Raw genomic sequence first — 26,312 nt, 5'->3', positions numbered from 1 at the left:
TGTTGAGCAAGTGATGTAATGCAAAAATTTCTCAAAATCTGTTCTGATGAAGAAACAAACTAATCTTTGATAGCCTTAGGGTAAGTACATTTTTATAAAATTTTCATTTTGGGCTAAACTATTCCTTTAAGCACCAAAATGCTTTTGAAGCCACCACAGTATTTAGTATAAAATATAATAAATGCAATGGTACACAAAAATAAATAAATACAATTATCATAGTTTTTCTAGGAAAGTGGCAACATAACTAATGCATTGTATTCAACATGCCCTCGTTATTTTTCAAGGGCATCACAGTTTTGGCGGGAGATGTTCCTTTTTCTGGCATAAAGCGCATGACTTGCAACAGCCCTGACAGTTGATGACGTTGCCCCCTCGAGCGACTCTAGACTTGCTAATGTCCCTGTGACAAGCCAGCATCCTCCCGGGATCCAACCCAAACGCTGCCTTTGGCACAACCTCTCAACACTTCATCAAGCCGCACCGGGGCATCAATCTGGATTAAAATTAAGTGACTTCAAGGGTCATAAAATACACTCCATTTGAGAACACTAGTTTTGCCAAGTCTCACCTAAATGGGATTACAAACCGAATAATATTTGTAATTATTTCTAACAAGATGCATTTAACAGTAACCATGGTAAAATTACTGTAACGCACTGCCTGGAGTGGTTTACTGCTTTTTTGTGTTTGTGCATTCGTTTTCTAATAAGATGTGAGTGGGCATGTGTATTTAAACATGGGGTAGAGATGTCGCAGACTGCATAAGCAATTAATTTTGTTAATTGTCTTTTGTCAACAGTTTAAATATGCCTGTTATCATTTGTGAGGAAGTCAAATTGAAAGTCACATCGTGTGGTTATGTTGCCGCTCCAGCATCTCTCCCTGAGCTCAGCAGCACGTGCACAGCAATTTTTAATCAGCCCCATCCATTCACAGCTGTCTGGTGTTGTTTCTAAGGAGGTTTCAACACCAGACCCGTGTATATATGAGGGCAGTGCTATGAAAGCTGTTTTCAAAACTTGGTTGCACACAAGGTCCCTTGAAAGCGGGGGTCTGGATTGTGGTTTAGGCACTTTGTGATTTATATTTGCAATGAAAGCTATCCAGCCTAATTTGAGGAAACAAAGCGCTATTGATGATGCATATTTTGTTATATCTATCACAAAGCATTCCAAAGATAAACGGAAAATGCTTACTGGTTGACAAACTAAATAGAATTCTTGTTAGAAATATGATCAGAAAAACACATGACTCGATTAATTCTTATTTTAATATATTTTAACATGTAATTTATTCCTGGGATGCAAAGCTGAATATTTAGCATCATTACTCCAGTCTTCAGTGTCACATGATCCTTCAGAAATCATTCTAATATGCTGATTTGGTGCAATAAAAACAAAATACCCTTATTTAGTGTAATATAAATAAATAAAAGTGTAAACTCATATAGAAGTACTTTTTGAAATTTATCCTTATGAAAAGAAGCGATAAAAAATAAAATTCTTAATGTCATGCAATTAATTAATTAAATCAAAAATTATCGTTGCCTTCTGACCAATACAACAATCTGTTATTTAAAATTGTAATATTTTTTCAATTTTACTGTATTTTTGATCAAATAAATGCTCTTTTGGGAGCATAAAAGACTAATAGCATTTAAGATAAAATTTCAGTGTCAGTGGTACATTGTGAAAGGAGACCAAGGGCCCTATTTTAATGATCTAAACGCAAAGTGTAAAGCTCATGGTGCAGGTGCACTCAGGGTGTCCACATCCACTTTTGCCATTTTAACGATGGAAAAACGGTCCATTTTTGAAAATGGGTTGTCCCTATTCTCTTAATGAGAAATGGGTGTAACGTTCAATACACCAATCAGAGTGTCATCTCCCATTCCCTTTAAGAGGGAGATGCGCTCGCGCCATGGCGGATTGCTATTTACATGGTGGAATTTGTTGGCAGAAAATCTGAATGCTTCTCAAACGAAGAAACCGATCTGCTCGCGCGTGAAGCATCTACGGGAAAAGCAGGATTCCACCAAAGCTCTGCACGATGAGTCATTTAATTTATATGTGTGTGTATTGGCACGATTGTTCAATTAATTAGCCAATTTCATTCATCATTATAAGTAGTAATAGGCTAAATTGCAAATAGGTAGCCTAATTCTAATACACACAATGACAATCCATCATTACATTTTTATATTTATGAAGCCTACACAATAATATTATTTTACACTGTAATCCTTTTGTTTTTAATATTTGGCATGTTTGTGTCATGCGCATCCCTGTGTGTAATAAGCAAAGTCAGCGAGCACTGTGGACCCGCCCAAAGGCGCGTTTTCTACCAACGCGCTCTTTAAATGACAAAAGCATTTTGCGCCATTGACTTTAGACTTTAGACCAGGTTTGAGCTGGTCTATGGTGCAGTCTATTTTCAGCTCCTTAAAATAGCAATGCGCCAGAACACACCTCTTTTTTAGACCATGGGCTCAAAAATGAGCGCAAATGCATTTGCTAATTAAACGACGTGGCGCTGGACAGGAAAATGTGAACGGCGCCAGACTGAAACTAGCAAACACACTTGCGCTGCGACAGGGCCCCAAGTGTTTAAACAGTCAAAATCACCAGCTTACCAATCTGCCAGTCCCACTGGACCTTCAGAAGTTCCTTGTGCTCCATAATGGCCCTGAAAAACAGAAACACAGCACAACTCCCATCAGCCACAGGTGAGCACAGCTGAGCTAGGGAAAAACTAGAACGTCAATAAAAGATAAATAGCGACAGCGCCGAAGTCTCAACAGCATGCTTCATTTTGACAGGTGGCCGATTTCGGCAACAATGGGCAGTGCGATAAATCCACCCAGCCTGAGCAAAGAGCAGTCAATCTCCCCTGAAGCCCTCCTGAACAGTCCGAGGATTCTTGTGACACTCGACCGGTTCTGTATGAGCTTTTCTGACTTACTAACAATGACAGGTCACCCCCCCCCCCCCCAAAAAACAATCCTCTGGCCCTGTGTGACACCTCTGTAGAGCCATCACAAGGCTGCGCTGATGTTCTGTTGCCAAGGCTACAAGTCTCATCGTCCGACAGCATCTAGAGGCATCAGCGGGAGACCGTTCCTGAAGCCCTGAAGCCTTCAGATGAAACTATTTGATGCAGGCAGAGAGAGAATATTCTATATCCAGTGAGGTTGTCACTCTGCTTCCTCCAGAGCCTTTTATGAAGCAGTCAGACTTTAAGTGGAAGCAGGGTTTGACTGTCGTCCATAATTCCAGCCTGCTGTCAGATATGAATGCCTTTCAGCATAATTACACCCAACTGGCATGGGTAAAACAGTGTCGTTGGCATTTATGTAAATACGCCACAAATATAGATGTTAAAGCGCATTGAAGCTCCGGCACCGGGGGAATAAAGGTGTTAGATGAGAATGCGACTCCAGCTGGAGCTGCTGAATGTTTGCTGCAGGACGCAGGCGGTCCAAATGGGCCTCGTTTGCAGATGGATAAAAAGACAGGAGACGAGAACATTCCAGTTGGCTCACGCTTGGAAGTAGCTGGGATATGTGGTGCCGGAGATCCAAATGGCTCTGGTGGAAATGATAATTAAACATGCAGACTGTGTAAACGTCAAACTGTGAGGAGGATCTGAGGATGACTGCAATCCAATTATAAAAATCATTACATTCCTATGAAAAACGTGTGAAGGTGATGTGCTGTTAGAACATTAAATAATCATGGTTAAACAGTTGAGAGGGAATCCTAAGGAAACTTGGAGAAAAGTGTCTTTTTTAGAGTTCAGTGGTGATAGACTATAGCGAGCAATAGATGACAGCAATTTTCATATAAATATAAAAATAGGAGAAATGAGAAAGAACAATGAAATATCTAATACTAGCTGATATATATATAAACTTTTGAACGGTAGTATATATTGTGCATTCCTAATTTACAGTCATTCAAAAGTGGCCAATGCCAATATCATAGACAATGTCATTTTATATAGCAATTTCGATTTCAATTTAAGTGTAACTGTAAATTTAGCCCTGCTGTTTAGCCCCGCCCACCAATTCACGCATGCAGAGTAAATAACGAGAGAGACGAACGCAGGTCTACACAGAAACTAAACAATAAAGATGGCTCAGAAGACAACAAGATGCTGTCCAGTGCCAAGCTGTGCCAAAACAGTCTTTGCATTGAATTTCCCTCTGATGCCAACATTAGGAAAGAGTGGATTAACTTTATTATTAATGTAATTCCAGACTGCGTCAGTATGAACTTGGTCCTTTGTTCACTTCAAAAAACATGATTTAGAAGTAATAGACCATTTTCTGTCCTGCTTTGACCCCCTCATCAGAACGCTCTGTTTGAATAGCTGTGGTGGATTGTAGACTCAGAAGTAAACGCCCACTGCTGTGATTGGCTAACAGTTGTGTATGTTTGTCAGCCTACATCCTTAAATGGATGCTGCTGTGATTTAGGTTAAAAACGCGTAAATACTCAGTACATATCAAAAGATCATTATAACAGACCAAGTAATAATTACTCACACTTGTATGTCGCAACATTTCTGTCGGATCTGATATAGTCAGTACAAAATAAATACAAATAATAATAATAATAATATTGATAACATTATAAGTGGACCTCAGAGAACAGTAGATAATAACAAAGGCAGTTCATGATCCCTTTAAAAGTTCATAATAAGAGACTCACAGCTGGATACCACTGAAGAAGGAGCCAAAGAGACCCATCATTCCCAGGAATTCGACCCGGCTCAGGTTTTTTACGATGAACTCCTCACATACGTTGGAGATGCCGTAGAGCGTTGCACCCGCAAGAACCAATAAATCCCCCAAGAGTTTATGGTCCCCTGTATAGATCAGACATTAGTGTTATATTAGGTCATACACCTTTCAGAAATATATATTAAAAAAATTTATTTGAATTCAAACTCAAAACTTAAAAAAAAAAAAAAATGACAATGAAAATGTTATTTTAGTTTCTGTAGCTTAAAATCAAAGCAATACATATGTAAGAAATCTCAATTCTCCGGAAACACAACACACATACTAATAAAACATATACTTAACACTGCAAGTCACTCTGAATAAAAGCATCTGCCAAATGCATAAATGTAAATGTAACATTCACTCAGTGGTAGGTACATTATTCAGAGACAACTCAAACAACAGTAGAATTGCTGCAAATTAGTGTGATTTTCATTAGACTGCCCTGTGGGAAAGCTGTGTGTGAAATTGTAAGCACAAGCCCCTACTGTCCATTCATATTTAATAAAGTACTCTGAAATTGAATCAGTCCGCATGAGCCAGGATTCTCAGGAGGATTGGGCAGTGCTTTACTCTGATGTAATGTCTGGACTATGGCTGCATGTGATACAAAGCACCACCCAGGGGAAACGAGAGAGGGTTATTGCGTGGGATAATATTCAGAGTGTACCGCGGCATTGTGAAGGGACGGACTTACCGAGGCCTTGCTGTCGGCCCACCATGACGTCTGCGCCCACCATGCAGCCCATGCCCAGGAGACACACGCCCACACCCACAAAGTGCAGCACTTTATACCTGACTAACAAGAAGAACCACGACAGCAGCAACACCACAGGGATCACGAAGCAATCCAGCAGCTGTGGAATACATCGAAAAACTGTATTCAATAAAAAAAACGGAATATGTTTTGACATCCCATATACAAAATAACTCACAAAAAGCATTTTTAAATTCAAACTCAATTATGGAAGATAAGACGACAGACAGCAGAATGATAGTTGATCGATAAATAGAACGACAGAACAATAGAATGATAGAATGATTGATAGAATAGATAGAATGACAGATAGAACGATAGTTGACTGATAGAATGACAGAACAACAGAACGATAGATATAACCATAGAACGATAGATAGTATGACAGATACATAGACAGACAGACAGAATGGTAGTTGACTGATAGAATGATAGAATGACAGATAGAACGACAGACAGATAGATAGATAGAACGACAGAAAGATAGGTGATAAATGGATAGAATGATAGGCAGATTGATAGAATAGAACGATAAATAGATAGACAGAATGAAAGTTAACTGATAGATGGAACAACAGACAGACAGACAGATAGATATTCCTCTAGTGTGGTACTGAAAAGTTCAGAGAAAAGACATTTCATAAGGCCTCAATGACTGAAGGACACACAAGAGATATAATGATCATAAATCACAATCATAAAATGCATACAACGCCTCCATTTATGCACCATAATCAGAGACATTTGTTAAAACAAAATTTTGGGCTTTAAAATGAAAAAAAGAGAAAAGGAGAAAAAGGAGAACATATAAGCAGAAATAGTCAAGACATCTGCATTCTAGACCTCAGCCAACACCATGACCATCTATAACAAGTAATCATCTACCTTTAATGGGCAAATGTTTAAAAGAGTGGCTCCATCGCATGCTTTGGCATGACTGCCTATTAATATTGATGAGCCACTGTGTAACCTCATTACTGTCTATATAAAAATGGTAAAATACACTTGTTGTGAACCACAGGGGAAACAGCACGCAAAAGTTTGGGAGGTAGGAAGCATCTCTTTCACAGTGAAGAGATAAACATGATGCGCTCCTGTGTGGGATGAGCAGCAATCCGACTGACCTCAGCAAACAAGCTGTCGAGTTAGACTAGAAACCTGAGAATGTTTCCTGGGGGCTGTTTCATGAAACAAGCTTACCAAATAAGCCAGGCTTATTTTAGTTAGTCTGACTTATTTTCACATGATTTGGTTTCATAAAGCAAACTTACCATAGCTCAAGCTCAGTCACTCTGGCATGTTGGGAAACTAACCTGGTCCGGAGCAGGCTAACTGTCAGGCTAAGCTGGGCTCCTCTAACACTGACCAATAGGAACGCATTGATAATACAACTGACCAAAAATAGACATAAATACAATAATACATTTTCTCTCAATTCTGAGTTTATATCCTGCAAATTGCGAGATGTAAACTCAAAATTTGTAGAAAAGTCATCAGAAGTGCCAGTTGTTTATTGCGAGAAAAAAGTCAGAATTGTGAGATGTAAACTCAAAATAGTGAGAAAAAAAGTCAGAATTATGAGATAAAAAGCAATTAGCTTCTTTCTCATCCCGTGGCAGAAACAAGCTTCCACAGATTTCTCATCTAACACCACCAATGCGTCGCTCATCTATAGTATATATATTAAAGTTGGTTGCACACCAATGCAGTAGAAATAATTTGTAACTCTGGTGGCGTGCTCCAGGGATTCTGTGTTTGATTGACCTGCTGACGCTGCTGTCTCCAGTGGTTCTGAGCTTTATGAACTGTACCACAGTGAGAATCTAATTCTCTTTTGTGCTTGGTAGAGAACACAGAGACAGATAACACACACAGGTCAGGCTGCACAGGCACCAGAGTAGTCCTGAACTGGCTGTACCTGCTGATTGGTCGCAGTGCGCACGTTCAAAAAATAAGACTCTTGAAAACAAATCAGTGCATGTGTGCAGGGACATCATGCACCTATTATTTTGAGGTAGTTTTGGCTCACTGGATGCCCTAGGCAAGATAAAACATGACCCAAACAATATGGTAGTTCTATGTACAGTACATGTGTAAGACATGTTGATATAATAGTAATGTTGCCTGCAAGTGGACGAGTTTCAGATTCTGAGCAATTATACAGTATTATTGTGTTTAATAAACTGAGCTAAACTGCAACTTAACTTGACAGCCAGTGATCATGCAGTTTCAATGTATAGATTAGAGCAACTTTGATATTTTTATAATAATTCTGTTCCACAAAAAGAAATCATATTTGAAATTCACAATGATTACGCTGTTTATTTGCATGCATTGTCTGCTTATGTTTTCCCCTAATTCACTTAAGGAAAAAGTTAATTGCAATTATTGTGTCTGATTAAACTTGATTGAGTGTGGATTGTGAATAAGATGCACATTTGTGCACTTGAAAAATCACATACGTAAACTTAGCAGTCGTTTAGTGAATTTGCCTACCACAAAAAATATTTAAACAAGTATGCAAAGTACTTGACTGAAACTTGCAACTTGATTAAACTTGGGTTGTAAATAAGACTGGAAATATTATGTGCAAAAGCATCATAAGCATACTGAAAAAAAGTACCTTTATCTACATTTTGAAAAATATGTACCAAAACATATCTTTTATTACTGTTGTTCTAGCTGAAATGAACACTGCTGGCAGTAAAATACCAACAACTTTTGGGCAGAATATAGACTAAAAGAATTAACTTTTTTGCAGTTTTTTGCAAAATACTATGTTATGACCTGAAAACAGTTTTACCATAGTGCATCATTTGTAAACTAATACATTTTGAGCTTTGCATCACATAACCAGCTTCATATGTATAGCTTTTCTGATGTAGTAAATTTGCTCTATAGCTCACCTGATAAATATTGCACTGTCATGTAAAACACAAAAAGAGCATTAACTTTTTAGCACCACTTTGGACAATTTATTTCCAAAATGCTGTGATATGTACAACAAGAGCTTAATAAAACATTGCCATATGGATAAAATTGAAAGCACTTTTATTGCCACTCACAAGTGTTTTGAAACATGAAAGAAATGTAATGTAATTTTGCAGAAATAACAAATGTTTGATTCAACAGAGTGACGTATATGATAATACAATTTCTAATTTATAGCAAATAATCTGTGGAAGGCTCAATTCAATTTGACTCACGAAATTTAGCCATGTAAATGGGTGATTTCTGACACTTTTAAAGAGATTATACGTCAAAAAATAAAAAGAAATCTGTCAATAATTACTCACCCTTATGTCATTCCATACCCGTAAGATCTTCGTTCATCTTTGAAACACAAATTAAGAGCTCTCTGACACTCCATTGACACCAAGGTACAGTAACTACCACAGTCAAAGCACAAAAATGTAGTAAGATCATTGTTAAAATGGTCTATGTAACATCAGTGTTTCAACCATAATTTTACAAAGCTACGAGAATACTTTTGGTGTGCGAAGAAATTAAAAAATAAAGACTTATTGTGCTGTGACTTGTTTACGAGCAGAAGAGAGCATGCACATGCATTGTGTAACTCTCGATAATGAAGGTAGATAGTAACTTGGGGGAGAAGAATTGCTAAATAAAGTTGTTATTTTTGTGTACAAAGAGTGTTATCATAGCTTCATAAAATCACGGTTGAACCACTGATCTCACATGGACTATTTTGTCAATGTTCTTGGTACCTTTCTGGGCGTTGAACGTGGCCGTTACCTTGCTGTCTATGGAGGGTCAGAAAGCTCTCGGATTTCATATAAAATATCTTAATTTGTGTTCCCAAGATGAACGAATTTTTGGGTGAACTATTCTATACAAGCAAACTTCACGAAAAAAATTTGCAAATAGGGGTTTGTACTTTTTTACAAGCTGCAATCAATACCCACAAAAATCTGAAAGGGCATGATGCCTTTGTGCTGTTTGTTTGTTTTTTGGGGCAGCATCTGTATTTACCTATCATAATGCTATGGGCTCTTATCACCAAAAACAAATCTATAACACCACCGCACAGTCTTGTTTTAAGATGTACTCTGTTGTGCACATTATAAAATCCTTATCGATCAGAGCTTATTCTCTCAGTTACGCCTGCAGGTCTGATAAAAGCCTGTCTGAATGTCCCTTTTAATGTCTAATGGTAGGGTAGGCTAGACTAATACATGACAGCATGCCAGCACATTCGCTAACAAATAGTTGATGACAATCTTTGCATCAACAAGGGCGCTTGTAATGACCATCGGTGATGGCAACAGAAGAGTGACGAAGTGAAGAAAAATCGATCCTATTCTCTGCTGGAATCTCTAATAATCATAGAGACCTCCTCTGGCCACTAATCAAACACCATTAGCAGTGACGTGAATAAGGCTCTTTCAGCACTAACAGCGCTGTAATGAAGATTAAATGACAAGTGCAATGTGAAGCAAACAGGCAATATTTAACTGCCAGTCGGACAGACCCAATAAAAGCCTCAAGCCACTGCCTTTTTGCTTCTTAGGTTTCATAATCTGTCTTTTCTTTCCTTCACAAGGCACAAACACAGACTCGTAAACATCTTAATATACCTGAACGCTGGTCAGTGTGGTGTACTGGTAGGCTTTGATGACCAGGTAATTAGCCTCTATATCAATCAATCCCAGAATCATGTACTTCCACCATCTTCTTTTCAGTATCGCCAGCAGATTCTCTTCTCCTGTGGGAAAATGTGAAGGTGCATGGTGAATTCACTTATTAAGACAGTCTCCTGTGGTATAATCCATTTTGTACGATCAATACAAACTTGTATGTGCAAACTGGTTGGGAAAACGATTAATTGTTTGAAGTGCTTTGAAGTCAAGCAGGTTGAAACCAGCTATTAAAATCATCCATGTTGTGTAATCCAGTTTAAACAGAACATTATCCTGGATCAACCCTCTTTTGCTGATCATCAAAATACTTGACCAGATATTAAGGTTAGATTAGATTACAGCAGATGGTACCATATGATAAATCAAAAATTACTCCAAAATAAATAAGTGATTTGTTCATACACTACCATTTTTGGGAAGAAATTCTGTTATTCAGCAAGGATACATTCAATTGATAAAAAATAATTGACAGTAAAGACATTTATATTGTTCAAATATATTTTTTTAAATGAAATAATACTCTTTTGAACTTATTCATTAAAGAATCCTGAAAAAATGTATCAAACTTTGCACAAAAATATTAAGCAGCACAACTGTTTTCAACAATAAGATATGTTTCATGAGCAGCAAATCAGCACATTAGAGTGATTTCTAAAGGATCACGTGACACTGAAGATACTGAAAATTAACCTTTGTATCCATAGAAATAAATTGGCTTTTAAAATATTTTCAAATAGAAAACAGTTATTTTAAATTGTAAACATTTTTCACAATATTTGCATTTTTACAGTACTTTTTATAAAATAATTACAGCCTTGGAGAGCATAAGAGACTTCTGATGTCAGAGTACAACTTAAATTTTCCACAATCCATATTTTGTAAAAGCTTGTTTGTCAGTTTCCAAGAAACTAAAGATTAATCAAAAACAGCTCTTGTCTACCGATCCTACGGTGAAGAGATAATATACAACAGCCAGTTTTCTTTCTGCACAGAGGGGTTTTATTAAAATACTGCAGCAATCTCTTGACACAGCAAAGCTGCTTCTGAAATAAATAGGATTTTTCTATAGGATCCTAACGGCAGAAGCACTAAAGGAAAAAAAACCAAGACGAATGGAACTTAAGAACAAAAGTCTTTGCAGATTCAATTCAATTCAAGTTTATTTGTACAGTGCTTTTAACGATACAAATCATTGCAAAGCAACATTCAGCAGACATTCAGTTTCCCCATTATGCATATTATTTAAATTAGGGAAGTGGAAATGTGATCACCAAGTTTCTCTTGCAGTCTGTCCTCCTCACTTGTTTTGATTTTCTAACTGAACACAATCTCTCTGGAGTAAAGATACTTATTCTTGACATATTCCAAAAACTTTTAACGGATGATGGATTGGATTTTTTTGAAAGCCCTTAGAAGTTCATTGATTCATTATGCCTTTTCAACATGTCAAACTCTCGAGGTGTTGAAAAGCAGTGAAAAGGCGATATAGATAATCGCTCTAATCTAATCAAACACAAAACAAATGTTTTGTTCTTGCATCTTAACTTTAATTAGGAAATTACAGTTCAGGACAACTGGTAAAGTCAAGAGAACATCTGCAGACCAAAAAAGCAAAATCTCTGAATGAGCCGATGGTAGAGCAGCAAGAATATAAAGCAAATCGTATGTCAAGTGTTAGCTTTCATCTGAATGCTGTGATTGTAAAAAAATAAAAATAAGAGGTGAACAATTAATTTTACTGTATGTTTCATTACCGGCCGATGATCTTTATTTATATTTATTATTTATGTAAAACCACATTAACTGAATTAACAACAGTAATTAAGCTTTTAAGTGTGACTGTTAAAGGGTTTCAAAGAATAAAATGACTGAAAAATGACATGAGAATCTCATAAGAAAAGATGAAATGAAATGTTACTGTACACGCAAAGGCAGATCTAATTTTTTATATTCAATGACAATCAAATCCTGCAGATGTCACATCCTTTCGCAAACATGTAAAGAGAAAGCATGTCTCCCCAATCAAACATTTTAATACAGATTACAGTAACCGGAGACCTAATAACATTTGCGGATGTCTCTCAGTGGGGTCAGATTTGACAATCAGGAGAAGAGTCATTTAAATCCTCTTCATCTGTAAGCAACAACAGAGGATAAAAGCACTGGAAATATGATCGAAACAGCAGATTTAAAATCTCTCAGAAGAGAGAGTAGATATGAGCACAAGTTGTGACTGATATAATGTCATTATTATAAAATATTTGGTAACTTTCGTTTAGGGACCAATTCTTACTATTAACTATTGCATATTAGCATGCTAGTATATTGGCTGTTAATAAGTACTTATAAAGCACATTTTAATGCTTTATTCTGCATGACCATATTTTAGATCTCTAAATCCTACCCCATACCTAAACTTAACAACTACCTAACTAACTATTAATAAGCAACAAATTGGAAGTTTAGTGATGCAAAAGTAGTAGTTAATAATGAAAACTGGTCCCCAAACTAATGTGTGACAAAATATTTATATAATTTAGCATATCAGATCATATTTTTATGTATTTACTCAGGGATATGATGCAAGCAGACAAATCCTCTCATAAAATCCTCTAATCTTTGTGTTAGATGACATTCCAGGGCATTCTGGAATGGAAAGGAATGAAATTAAATAAAATGCAATACAATAAGATAAAAATTAAATATCCTTTATAAATATAAATATCCATTTTATAAATATCTTTCCACACAAAAGCAAAGATAATGACATGTTGGTGATTAAATGATGACAGAATATTTTGAGTAGTGGCACTCTCCCTCTCAGCTTTATAATGATATATGACACAGAATTGTTCTCCATGAGGCATATCATTTTGCTTTTGAATCATGTTATCTATTGCCACCTCCCATTCTTGAGAATGTTAATGGTGTGTGCCATTATATTGATTTTAACACAATGACCACATTCAGCAGCTGTGACAAAGATTTCATCATAGTATTGTTAAAGGGACTGACTGCAGAGAGCATGCTGGTCAAACAAGGAAGAGAAAATGACTCTTAAAGACAGGTCATTTTGAGAGACCATATAATAATCCCATTCCCAGAGAGCACTGACAAATCCCACTGTGTTCCCAGAGTTTCTAAAACTGCCAGCTGCGAATGAGACTGGCTGCTGGTTGTTCTTACATTTTAAGGAAACATTTTAATACTATATATTATAAACAAAATGTAATGTAAATGTAAACAAAAATGCTAGGATGTGATGATCAAAAGTGACAGGAAAGTCATTTTTAATGTTACCAAAGAAAAATGAATTTTGTATAAGTGCTTTTCTTTTGAACTTTCTAAATCCTGAAAAAAGTATCATGGTTTCCACAAAAATATTAATCAGCATAACTGTTTTCAATAATAAGAAATATTTCTTGAGCAGCAAATCCGAATATTAGAATGATTTCTGAAGGATCATGTGACACTGAAGACTGGAGTAATGATACTGAAATTTCAGCTTTGCATCACAGGATTAAATTACATTTTTAAATATATTCAAATAGAATATAGTTATTTTAAACTGTAATAATATTACTGCTTTTATTAAATTTTTGATCAAATAAATGCAGCCTTGCTGAGCACAAAAGATGTCTTTCAAAAACATATTAAAGGGGTCATATGATGCGATTTCAAGTTTTCCTTTCTCTTTGGAGTGTTACAAGCTGTTCGTGAATAGATAAGGTCTGTTAAGTTGCAAAGACTAAAGTCTCAAACCCAGAGAGATATTCTTTATTAAAGTTAAGAATTGTCCACACCTCCCTAAAACGCCTCGTTTAAACACGGCCCCACGTCTACGTCATGATGTGGGAAGATTTGCATAACGCCGCCCAAATGTTCACGCAAAGAAAGAAGGCTTAACTTTGAACAGTTGTGTATCCTGAAATGTATAAATCTAGATGTGTGTTTGTCTGTATTTATATATAATACATTAAACATTTATTCTAACTTCCATACAGTACATACTGTACGTAGACATCATTTTAAAAATGGTCTCTTCTGCATCATTTAATAAAAAACTGTTGTCATTTTCAGTAGAAAATACACTTAAATGGGATAATTCACCCCAAAATGTCATCATTTATTCATCCTCAAGATGTCCCAAACCTGTATGAGTTTCTTTCTGCTGTTGAACACACAGAAAAAAATATATTCATGAAACTCATGAAATTCAATGAACAACTTGAAGGTGAGTAAATGATGACATAATTTTTCATTTTTTGGGGGGAACTATCACTTTTAAAAAAAATAAAACTTTACTGCCTGTTGCTAGTTAGTAGCAGACTAAACTAGATGTGGACATCTGTGTTGATGCTATGATGTAGAATAAACCCCAAAGAAAAGCATGAAGCTATGCAATGCATTAGTCAAGACATAACAGCTGTACTCACATAACACAGAACATAAGTCACTTATGATAAAAGCAGCCGTTAAATCAATAAATCATGCAGAAATCCTCTGTGAAGCCTATTTCCAGGTGGACATCAGAGACTGGAGACTGATTTCAAAGAACAGATTCAATTAATGAAAATGATGCATATTATGTATATATTATACTGTTCAATAATTCTTGTGTTCTGCACAAGAAAGAAAATTGTACGGAATTGTAATGACATGAGAGTGATGACAATTTTAATTTTTCAGTGATCTATTTCTTTAAGATTCTCCCTAAAGAGCTAACATACGGCATAGCAAATACACGGCCAACAAGTAAAATTAGTATTTAAAATATTAATCAGTGTGCTACACTGTTGTCAAACAACTTCATTACATTGTATGCTTAATTCAGCAAGTGATGTTTGGTTTTCATGTGGTTTGTTTGCATTTTAACCATTTAAAGCTTACTGTATCATATTTGATATACAATCTACTAAATGCCTTATGTCATCTGATTGATAGCTCAAACTTTTTTAACAAGGAAAAAAAGGCCCTTTATTTCCCATTCAGACTGTATATCGTATTACTGTGAAATCCTTACTGCTTTTTATCACTTAAATCCAAGAATAACTTTTACACTGTTAGTAAAATTTCAAGATGAAAAATTACTGGACTGAAGCAGCTGTGACCTAGATTAGCCATACATTTTGGAAAATCTTGTTAAAATGAGAATATAAAATACATTACAAGCAATCAAATGTTTCATTTTACTTTAGTCTTACACAAGAATAGTCAAAGTGAAGTTTAAAAAAATAGGAAATATTAACATGGCCTTATAAATATCAGCAACGACTTGGTTTGGGCATATGAATAAAACTCATGTGAGCTTCATATTCTCTTATATCATATACTGTATATGAGCCTCAAAAGCCTGATGTAACAAATATGATACTCGTATATGCAAACTTAATTTGTTTCACTTTTCAGATTTTGTCTAAAGGCTCATTAAACAGTTTCTTAAAAAAAAAATCCAAGTTAATTTTGCTACCATTTATTCATCACATTGTAAATGGATGCTCAAAATGTATCAATGGCAAATGTAGTAAATAGGTCATCCATACATACAGTCATACTGTGCTTCATCTACATCTAGACATTTTCACCTAAAGCAAAAATTATGGAAGCATGTCAAATACACACACACACACACTTTTGTGAAAAGTGGGGACCTCCCATAGACATAATTTTTCTTATACTGTAGAAACTGTACATTCTATGGCCTTACATCAACCCTACACCTAACCCTAACCCTCACAGGAAACATTGTGCATTTTTACTTTCTCAGAAAAACTAAATTTTTTATGGTTTATAAGCGTTTTGAAAAATGGGGACATGGGTTATGTCCTCATAAGTCACCCTCTCCTTGTTATACCTGTGTCATACCCATGTCATTATACAAAGTTGTGCCCTGATATGTCACAAAAACATGCACTCACACACACAAATAAAATACAAGTAAATGCATATGTTCATTTATTTATAAAATTTATTTTTAACATTTTTGAACTGTCCTTGTGAAAACCAGTGTTATTATGCTCTGAATTCTTCATGTTTTAGAGTGCATTCAAAATATATTTTATCCGTAAGCGTGTTGTTCGCTAGGAATCAAATCCATGACCTTGGCATTAACAAGACCTTTGTGAGTTTAGCTACAGAAATATGATTGTACAAAAGCAGTGTCTGTGCCAATGCAGACTCACTCCAACAAAACATCCAAAAAATTGCATTGAATATATGCGTGTGTGGCCGTGAATGGCTTATTCACACTCAACACCATGCCCCATCATCATGTGGACACAGTTTATTGATTATCTGTCCATGGGGGGAACAGGATAGAGTCGAGGTGCTGTGGCAATGCAAACAATAAATCTCTTCCCTCACTCCTGCCAGCTCAACACTTCTAATCTGTGTCAGTAAGAAGGAGTGGATACAGCTGGCAATCTAAAAAGCCAATAAAGAAGCTTTCAGGGGTAATCATCAACGCAGAGGACAAAGCACTGACCTCACACATTACCCAGCAATCCTAGCACTCAATTTTGCAGGAGATAATGAAGATGGCGTGATGGATATGCTGCAAACTGACTACAAACACAAAGGAGAGACCACTTCATAATAACCTACAATTTTAAAAGAATTTCAACAGGATGTTTTAAGCTACTGAAATGCATCTGAAGGCAGCGTAAGTTGGACCCTAAAACAGATAGAATCACAGAAGCCCATTATGAAAATGGAATTTAAAGTTTAACATAGAATGGCGCAAAATTTGGATGAATAAATCAAAAGCAGGGCTGTACACTTAATCAAATTGTGATATACCTTTATTCACCCCCGTGGCCATGTGGGACACTTTTTATGATGGATGGAAGCGCTTTATTGGACTTCTTCTGTACTACTAAAAAATAATACCCATTCACTGCCATTTTAAAGCTTGGATTTTGGAATTTTCATTTTTGGGTGAACTATCCCTTAAAACTATAGTAACTAACAAATTAACTTGGGTTTTTGCTACACTAACTTTGTTTAACCATGGTTAAGTATAGTAAAATCATGGTTAATTTTCATAAGTGTGTTTATAAGTCAAATTAATTTAAAACAGGTCAATTCAACAGGTATGAAATATGAAAAGGAAAAGAAAAATACTGTTAATGAGGAGACAAGTGCTGGACCTCAACAGGTTAGCTAGGAAATATATTTATTACTCAGAATGTTCCCAATGTCACAAGGTCCCAGAATGTCCCAGTTATTCTTCAAATCAAATGGATGAGACAAGCTGTGAAAATAAAAAACGGACTGATTTTGCTCTTGCAATCCACCAGGAAATCAAGCTCCAAAACATCTCAAATATGATTGCGCCCTAATATCAGTGATTCAAAAGTTCCCTGATGCCAACTTTCCAGACGTGTAGATGGCAGCGTAAAAACAAATCCCATCGACATAAAATCAATATCAGGGGTAACATATCAAAATGCATAGCATATTGAATGCAGCTCTTTAGGGGAGAGTAACAATTGCTTGTTGTACAAAAAGTTTTACAAGCCTCTAATGTCAAATGGTTGCGATGAATCTGAGGAGGCGGGGCTCTTTACCACCACGCCCCCAAAACTCAAGGCCAATAGGCACAGAATCTAACCGGTCCAACATTCTAGCGGTCTTGGCTTACTTAATACCCATGAAGAACAGGCAATTTAGTTAATATTTCTTGATGTCAAATTCAGCCATTTTAGGCTATATTACTTTCTAATGAAATGCCATTTCATTTTAGTTGCAAATTATATTTTAGTTGATGATAATTTGTAAAAAATTTTGATTCCAAACCCTGGGGTTGTGGGTTCGAATCTCGGGCTGGCAATAACACGACCCTATGGGTCGACCCTTTCCTTGAGCAAGGCATTGAACCCCCAACTGCTCCCGGGCGCCGCAGCATAAATGGCTGCCCACTGCTCCGGGTGTGTGTTCACAGTGTGTGTGTGTGTGTGTGTGTGTGTTCACTGCTCTGTGTGTGTGCACTTTGGATGGGTTAAATGAAGAGCACGAATTCTGAGTATGGGTCACCATACTTGGCTGAATGACACATCACTTTTTTTTTTTTAACTAAATGTATAAATATATATTAATGTAAACATAACCAATTTAACAAACAAAATAAAACATACAATTGAAAAAATAAATGCATCAGAAAAACATTATTCTTTTAAAATACATTAGGGTATAGTTTAATTAAATTTAAACCATTAACTATTAAAAAAATTGTTACTTGAATATGAAAAAAAAAACTTATTTTATTTCAGCAAGTTGGCATTTAATTCTAGTTGCTAGAAATTACATTTTAGATTATGGTAATCTGTACAAAATGAAAGAAACACATCAAACTATTGGAAACAATATTTTTTATCAAATATATAAATATCAGAAATTATTAATTAATTAGTTTAATCTAAAAATGTAAATTTGTAGAGACAATGTATATAAATAAACATCAATACAACATCTTGTCACCAAAATAATTTGAAGGTGGCATTTAGGACAGCACTAAACCTTGAGGCATGAACAAAGCCAAGGCAGAGTGCAGTTTTCACACATGATTTCCTCAATTTTTCTACCTCACAGCAACTGTTTTCAGTGTCTTTTTTTGTTATTATAACCGTTGTTGCCATGCACTAGTCGTTTCCCGTTGCCAGCGTCCACTTGGCAGCCTTGGTACACAACTGACAGATTGGTAAGAAGAATTTTGGCATGCATTACATTTGTTTTCTATTTCTGCAACAATACTGTAGGAGAGAGAGCCATATGCTGGGTAGTCCAGTCCTGCTGGAACAACAGCTATTCTGACTCTGTTTGTGTCCTCACACTGGGTAGACAAGTCATTCTCATACACTAATGTTTCTCCCATGCTTTGGGAGACTATTTTTTCATTTTTATCTTTCAATATTAGTGAACCTGATACTAATGTAGCTTACTTGATACAGTACGCTATCAAAAGACCCTTTATACAATGAAAGCAGTGTCTAAACAGCTCAGAAATTTACATCTGAAACAAACAGATGCATCAGAAAAACACTATTCTTTTAAAATACAAAAGACATACCCTCGGATCAAAACATGATCGCTTTGGTCCATGTTCAAATGTTCATCAAAGCTTGAAATAAATTAACTGAAATAAAATATTTAAAATAAATTTATTTTAGTTCAGCTAGTTGTCAAATAGAACATTTAGCATTTTTATTTAGTTTAACTTAAAATATGAAAATAACTAATGCTTTAAATAAAATAACTGAAATATGTAATAATTACATTAACTCTGGTTGCCAATGCAATATATATAGATATATATTAGTTTAGTTTAACGTGACATATTAATATATCTAATCCTTGAAATAAACTAACTGAAATAAATTTTTACATTTTTTTCAGCTTTAATATAATTACTATAGCTATAATAAATTAACTGAAATAAAATATTTAAAAAAATGTTTTTTAGTTCAGCTAGTTGGCATTTATCATTTTTATTTACCGTAGTTTAAAGGGACACTAAGTAGGAATTACTCCCATCTAGTGGTGAAATTGTATTTTGCATTCAAACTAATTTTGCTCTCCAGTGCCTCGCTTTTTCAAATGCGCGTTGCATCTACGGTAGGCGATATGTACCAAAAAGCTTTGACGGGATGTCTTCTAATAGCTCTTCGTCGAGTTTTCCTTCAGGTGAACAGGTGTGTTATTTCAAACAAACTGCAACATGACCATAAACAAATGAATGTTACAGTATGAATTACTGACTGTGGAAAACATGAGATATTGTAATTAGTAGTTATGTCTTCTTTATTCGTTATATTTTCTGAATAATGTGCATTGTTAGATATAAAAAAAATATTGTAATATAGATTGTAACACTGACTTACCTGTCGAGAAGAAAACTGGCCACTTCAGCGTCTCTTTTGAAATCTTTATCCAGCATTAGCTCTTTCCACCTAGAAAAAGCTTCCCCGACATTAACTCTTGTTTTCTGTAATCTACGGTCACGTTTCCTTTTACGTTCTATTTTTGACTGTTTTGGCGACGATGTTTTCTTCTCCTGTGGCGCGGCATATGTATGGTCCATAATAAGAATGCAATCCAGACTTTTAAACTTGCCGGTGCAGTTTCAAGCGCCTCTCACTGCTCTGCACCTGCGTTTCTGGCTCTGACCGAAAACGCGCTGTGGAAACGCGTTGGCTTAGTACTTTTTGTCCCTCTCTGCTATTATAGTTTTGCAAGATGGCGGAACTACATGGAAGCCTCCGTCGACCTACCGTCCCATGTATATAAAGATAATAAATTCTTCATTTACAAGGATTAGTTTAAACATTGGCATAGGTATTTGTACACCATTGAGGGCATATTTATGAATAAAAATATTGATTTTAGATAATAAAATACCTAAAAAGTTACTTATTGTCCCTTTAACTTGACATTTAAAAATAATTAAATCTTTAAATAAATGAACTGAAATATTTTTATTTTGTTTCAGCTAGTTACCAAGCCACCATTTTTATTTAGTTGACCTTGATGTATTAAAGATATATATATATATATATATATATATATATATATATATATATATATATATATATATATATATATATATATATATATATATATATATATATATATAGAAGATATGTATGTCAAATATATATTTTTTAATCTAGTATTAAATCTGTATATTTTAATCTAGCTGCCAAGGCAAAATTAATTATTAACATATCGTTTTAATTTAGTAATTTTAATTTCGACATATATAAATAACTAATACTTGAAATAAATTAAGTGAAATAAATAATAATAATAATAATAACAATAATTTATTAATTTTCAGATACATTTGTAATTTTTATTTAGTTTGCCTTGATATATTAATGATAACTAAATTAACTTATAATAATAATAATAATAACAACAACTAAATTAACTAATAACTGAGACTGAAAATAAAATAAAAATGTATAAAAACTGTAAAGACATATAGACAAAGCTAATAGAAATAACAAAAGCTTACAATACAATTTACAAACTAAAATCAAAATGAAAACCGAAAAATATAAATATAAAAATTCATTAAAAAAATATCTCAGTGATACTAAACTAACACTGCCTCCGAGGTTTGGCTGGCTTAAGCAAATGAAAGCTTTCTCAATTTATTAAAAGTTAGACAAGGTGTATTTAAAATTGCCTCTGATCAGTGGAGCGCAGTGTTCTGGAATTGCCATAATATGAATCAGGCTTAATATTGCAGGGCAGAGCAAAACGTTGTCGCTTGAAATGTTTCTGTCAGCCATCAGCATTTGCCCCAAGTAATTAATAACTGCCTGGCCGCATTAGTACAGGAAAACACATTATGTCTCACCAGTAAAAAGTGATGCAGTTTTTACTAGAAAGAGAGAGAGAAAGGCTAATTTCCCTCCTTAGTCCTTCTCCAGTTCTGCAGCTCTGTGGTTTAAATCCACCTTGAACGGAGCACAAGGGTCACAACAGCTACAAGCTACACAGAAGAGGTGAAAAGAGATGAAACGAAGGCAAGGAAATGAGAAAAGCAAGTTTCACTTTACCCAAGCTAAGATGACAGCCTCTACGTTGTGGGACTATAGAAGATGAGCTGGAGCTTGTGGACACAGACCGGCTGACAGGGAGCTGCTCTTATTGCCCTCTCATTATCCTAAAAACACACAGTACCTGCCCACTTTCTGTAGCGTGTGGCCGTGTTTACCAAGGCTGCAGACTCAACTCCATGGTCACTGGAGTAGAACAAAGAGACTGCGCCGGTTTGTCAGGGGCCGCTGACGGCTCGCTCAGAGCGGCGTGCTTGAAATAATGAGTTTGTACGCAGCCTTTGCGTCCAATGTTTGCATGCTTCAAAATACAGTTCAGCAGTTCAGTCAATTAAAATGATGCATTATGGGTGTAAAAAGAGCTACGATTAAAAGTTACTATGCCAAACTTTTACTATTCAGATTATCACATGTAAAACAAAAAAAATACTATCTTCACCTATTATTTAATACTAGCTGATATATATATATATATATATATATATATATATATATATATATATATATATATATATATATATGCATATGTCTATGTAAAGTCTCCAAAACTGCAAAGGATAATGATAATAATTATCTAGACATGTCCATCTATTGTACGAACATATGACATCATTACTTAAATGATATGTAAAAATTGATAGCCTGAATGCACTGTAAGTCGCTTTGGATAAAAGCGTCTGCTAAATGCATAAATTTAATTTAATTTTAATTTACTTACCAATCAAACAGACATAAAATCTTGCATTTTCATGGAAATATTCAATTTCAAATGACAAATACTGAGTTTAGCAGCATTATACAAAAATATTTGCTTGTTTAACCAATCTGAATCATACTCTGTGTGATATTTATAGTATAAAAGTATGATATGCGATTGTATCGCAGCAAAGATTTTCATCCAAAATCATTTACGGTCCCGTTCAGCTTTCAAAAAATGACTCATGATCTTAAAGGAGCTTATTAGAACAACCTGATTTCTGTATAAAAGAGTGTTAGTCAGGGAATCACATGTGATCTGATATAAATAGACTGTGAGATGGCATATTTCTCAGCTCAGAACACAACTCTTTTCCATTTCTATTCTAAGCCTGCTGAAAGTGTGCCAGAAAACATTGTGCCAAAACACCAAGCTCAACATGAAATCAATTACGAACTAAAACCTGAGCACAACACCTGTAACCTGACTAACCATCTAGACATGAAGTGAAATACTTAGAAATATGAAACGTATGCTTTCTACATCAACATTAAAACAAGGTTTATTATGCACTCCTATGTTTCATTTAGAACTATAAATAAAGGACAGAGTATTTATCCACATTTACTTAGTTCAGTCAATGCTAATTTGACATTTTACAAATAAATGTTATTTAAACAATTTTATAATACTAAACTAAACACAATTTTCGCGTTTACTTCAGCAAAAAATGACAAAAGTAAATTATGATGCATTTATGTTTTTATTAATTGAAATATAGGAAAATAAGAGAATTTGTCTGAAATTGAAAAATAATATAAAAATATAACTTAGTTAAAAAAAATGCATATAAACATCAAAGGCAGGACTCTGACTGACATATTTCTGAATAGAATCAGGTTAGTAGTTTTGAAAGTTTCTGCCAGAGTCCCAGAAGAGGTCACAAACGAGACAGAAAAGAGACATTTTAATGAAAAACTTCAAATAACCTTTTTCTGACAGTCTCTCATAAAAAATATGTGGTCTTATTGTCACCTTGTCTTACAGATAACCTCGTTATGTTGCCATTTGACAGTGTTTTTATTAAACTGCTCAGAAACCTCAAGGAGCCACCTTTACCTTGCCTGACTGCGAGTGTGGTGGTGTAGACCAGGAACAGCAGGATGTAGTTGAGAAAGCACTGGAACACAGGGGTGTTTGCGTGGTAATCATCCGCCAGGTATTTGCTGGTCAGGCCAATCCCACAGATGAGCAGTGATAAGACCTGGCCGAGGGCCAGCGTGAGAAGAAGTTCCCTGTCAACAGAAATCCAGGAGTCAGTGCCATATCACACAGATTCACATAGAAACTGTACTGTAAGTATGTACTGTGTGACCTTGACCCTGACAGATGGGCACATTAAAGGAATAGTTCACTCCAAAATTAAACTTTACTGAATGATTACTCACCCTGAGGCCATCTTAGATGTAGATGAGTTTGTTTCTTCATCAGATTTGGAGAAATGTAGCATTACATTACATTCTCACCAATGGATCCTCTGCAGTGAATGGGTGCCGTCAGAATGAGAGTCCGAACAGTTGATAAAAACATCACAATAATCCACAAGCAATCCACACGACTTCAGTCCATCAATTAATGTCTTTAATGGACTGGACTGGTGTTGGGTACTTGTGGATTATTGTGATGTTTTTATCAGCTGTTCGGACTCTCATTCTGATGGCACCCATTCACCGCAGAGGAACCACTGATAAGCATCAAGAAACAAATTCATCAAGATCTTTGATAGCAAATTTTCATTTTTCAACGTACTACTCCTTTAAACGAAGAGAGAATTATAGAACTAGCTAAACTGTGAATGCTTGAAATGCATATAACTGTGCAACTTGTGCAGTGACCCAAGGATAAATCTCAACAACCTTGGAGAAAAATGGGTTTGGAGAATAATGGCTCCTGGTCCAGCTCTTCCTCTCACCCTTAACATAAACGGTCTAATTTGTCTAAATTTTACCAAGCGACAGATGAATATGAGATAAGAATGGGTGTAAACAACTTCTGATCTCAACAACAAATGACACAAAAAGTGGTTTCTGTTTTGTTTTTTGCAGCTAAACAAGATTATATTCCCCTTTGGTTCGTATAGGTGTGTTGTGTGCAAGTTGAGATAAAAATACTCTAACAATTAAGTGTGAACTAAGCAAAGGTGCTGATACTTTGAAGACACAACATGTATCTCTGTGAAACACTACCAAGCTTTTCAAGAGAAATCATTCATCTGCAGGCGAAGACACATTTCTTTCTTTAAATGCTTCCCATCAATTAACACTTAATTTCTTGTTGAAGCGCATTAAAACTCTTATAAACAGTTTGGGCCCGGTTCCCCAAAACGTTCTTATCGCTAAGTAGTTCTTAACCTATTCCTTAACCTCTCTCTTAACCTTGTGGCACGATTCCCGACACGTTCGTATGCTTAGTATATCTTCTGTAAGTCCACCACTTTCGTAAGGTTGGTGTGGACCATTCGTAAGCTCTCTCTTAGGGTTGTTTGAGCTCAAGATGCTACTGTACAGTAGTCTTTAGAAATCAGCGCAGCGAAGTACAAGTCAAACTATGGTATGTTGACAATGTTGTGGCTCAAACAATGATTTTGTTCTTTTTTAAGACTTATAATAAATTATGTTCGCAATGGATACAGACCTATTTATGAAGTTGACTTTATGTGGTATCAGAACTAATATGGTGGTAATTAGCCTAGGCTTTTTCGTAATGTAATTAAAGCGAAATAGCAATACATTTTTTGATAATTAAAATCTGGCAAACAATTTGGCTCTAAATGGCTAAGATCTATAAATGGGTAATCATGGTGGTGTCCAGTAAGCGACCATAGCAGCGATCCAACGTGTCCTTGTATTGAATCAAAGACGGAGCCGGACGCGGAGCCATTCAGTCCATGTCAATTTTTTTATTCGGCAAACTTAAGCCCTTCTGACATTTTGCCTGATGTGGCTATATTAAAATAAAACTTTGCCTCCCAAGACAGCTCATTATGGAGCTGCTGGACCTTCTCAGACCTGCGCTTGCCAGGCTAATGCAGCGGAATTTTGCTTTAAACCCTGAAGGCCATCGTTACGTTTTTTTTTTTTTTTTTTTTTTTGCTACAGAGAGATTCATCGAGGTCATGGGAGAGGGCCACGGCCTAATCAAGACCTCGGTGTAGAGCTGCGTCCACACTGGTGGCAATGTTCCAGCAAAACTTCAACTTCCTCTGACGAGAGGCTTGGTGCCCTTTTTTACGTTGCTTCCATCATATTCTGTATCTAACTCTCTCCCTGTTCATTGTAGATAGGTTGCTTTTTATTTAAAACATAAACCAATTGCAATCAATACCGCATTAAACAGAAGTAACTGCAGCTGCTTGCCAATCAATTCTGATTGTAAAGTACCTTACCATTAATCTAAAAGTGTATTATATAATTTTTATAAGTCGTTAACCCATGTCAAGAAGCGCCCACAAGTTGCACAACGGGATAAGGAGGGTGGATGATTAGCGAGGGATACCTGGTTCGTCTAACCATCACAACATATTGTGTGAACATATACTGACCATTTGATCATTTAATTTATAGTCTATATTTACTGATAACTTAAACTATGTTAAAATAAATGTTACTATAATAATTTGAGGAATATTTCATTTACATAGAACGTGTAGCAATCGATGCCAACTAATTCAGCACCCTCACTTTGGACAGCGCTCTTGTTACATCAGACGTAAGAGGCAGCGTGCTAAGAAGCTTCCTAAGGGACACTTCGGGGAACACACTTAGGAACATAAACAACTTTGTAA

At 35.5% G+C, this 26,312-nt stretch overlaps 2 protein-coding genes across 2 annotated transcripts in view; one reads left to right on the top strand and one right to left on the bottom strand.

The window, feature by feature from the left end:
* Nucleotides 1-23,927, bottom strand: part of LOC113113310 (solute carrier family 35 member F1-like) — a 36,983-nt gene extending 13,056 nt beyond the window's left edge. The window contains exons 1-7 of the mRNA XM_026279432.1: nt 23,917-23,927; nt 23,836-23,850; nt 23,588-23,763; nt 10,145-10,272; nt 5,487-5,646; nt 4,716-4,872; nt 2,636-2,688 (exon numbers count right to left, since the gene is read on the bottom strand). Coding sequence (XP_026135217.1) covers nt 2,636-2,688; nt 4,716-4,872; nt 5,487-5,646; nt 10,145-10,272; nt 23,588-23,763; nt 23,836-23,850; nt 23,917-23,927 — 700 coding nt within the window. The remainder of the gene's footprint in view (nt 1-2,635; nt 2,689-4,715; nt 4,873-5,486; nt 5,647-10,144; nt 10,273-23,587; nt 23,764-23,835; nt 23,851-23,916) is intronic.
* Nucleotides 1-26,312, top strand: part of LOC113113858 (RING finger protein 44) — a 1,123,463-nt gene that overhangs the window by 227,741 nt on the left and 869,410 nt on the right. The window lies entirely within an intron of this gene.

Source organism: Carassius auratus, chromosome 14 (genome assembly GCF_003368295.1).
Source record: "Carassius auratus strain Wakin chromosome 14, ASM336829v1, whole genome shotgun sequence".
Classification (NCBI taxonomy): domain Eukaryota; kingdom Metazoa; phylum Chordata; class Actinopteri; order Cypriniformes; family Cyprinidae; genus Carassius; species Carassius auratus.
The sequence above is the reverse complement of the archived record's forward strand: the minus strand, read 5'-3'. Positions and strand labels throughout refer to the sequence as shown.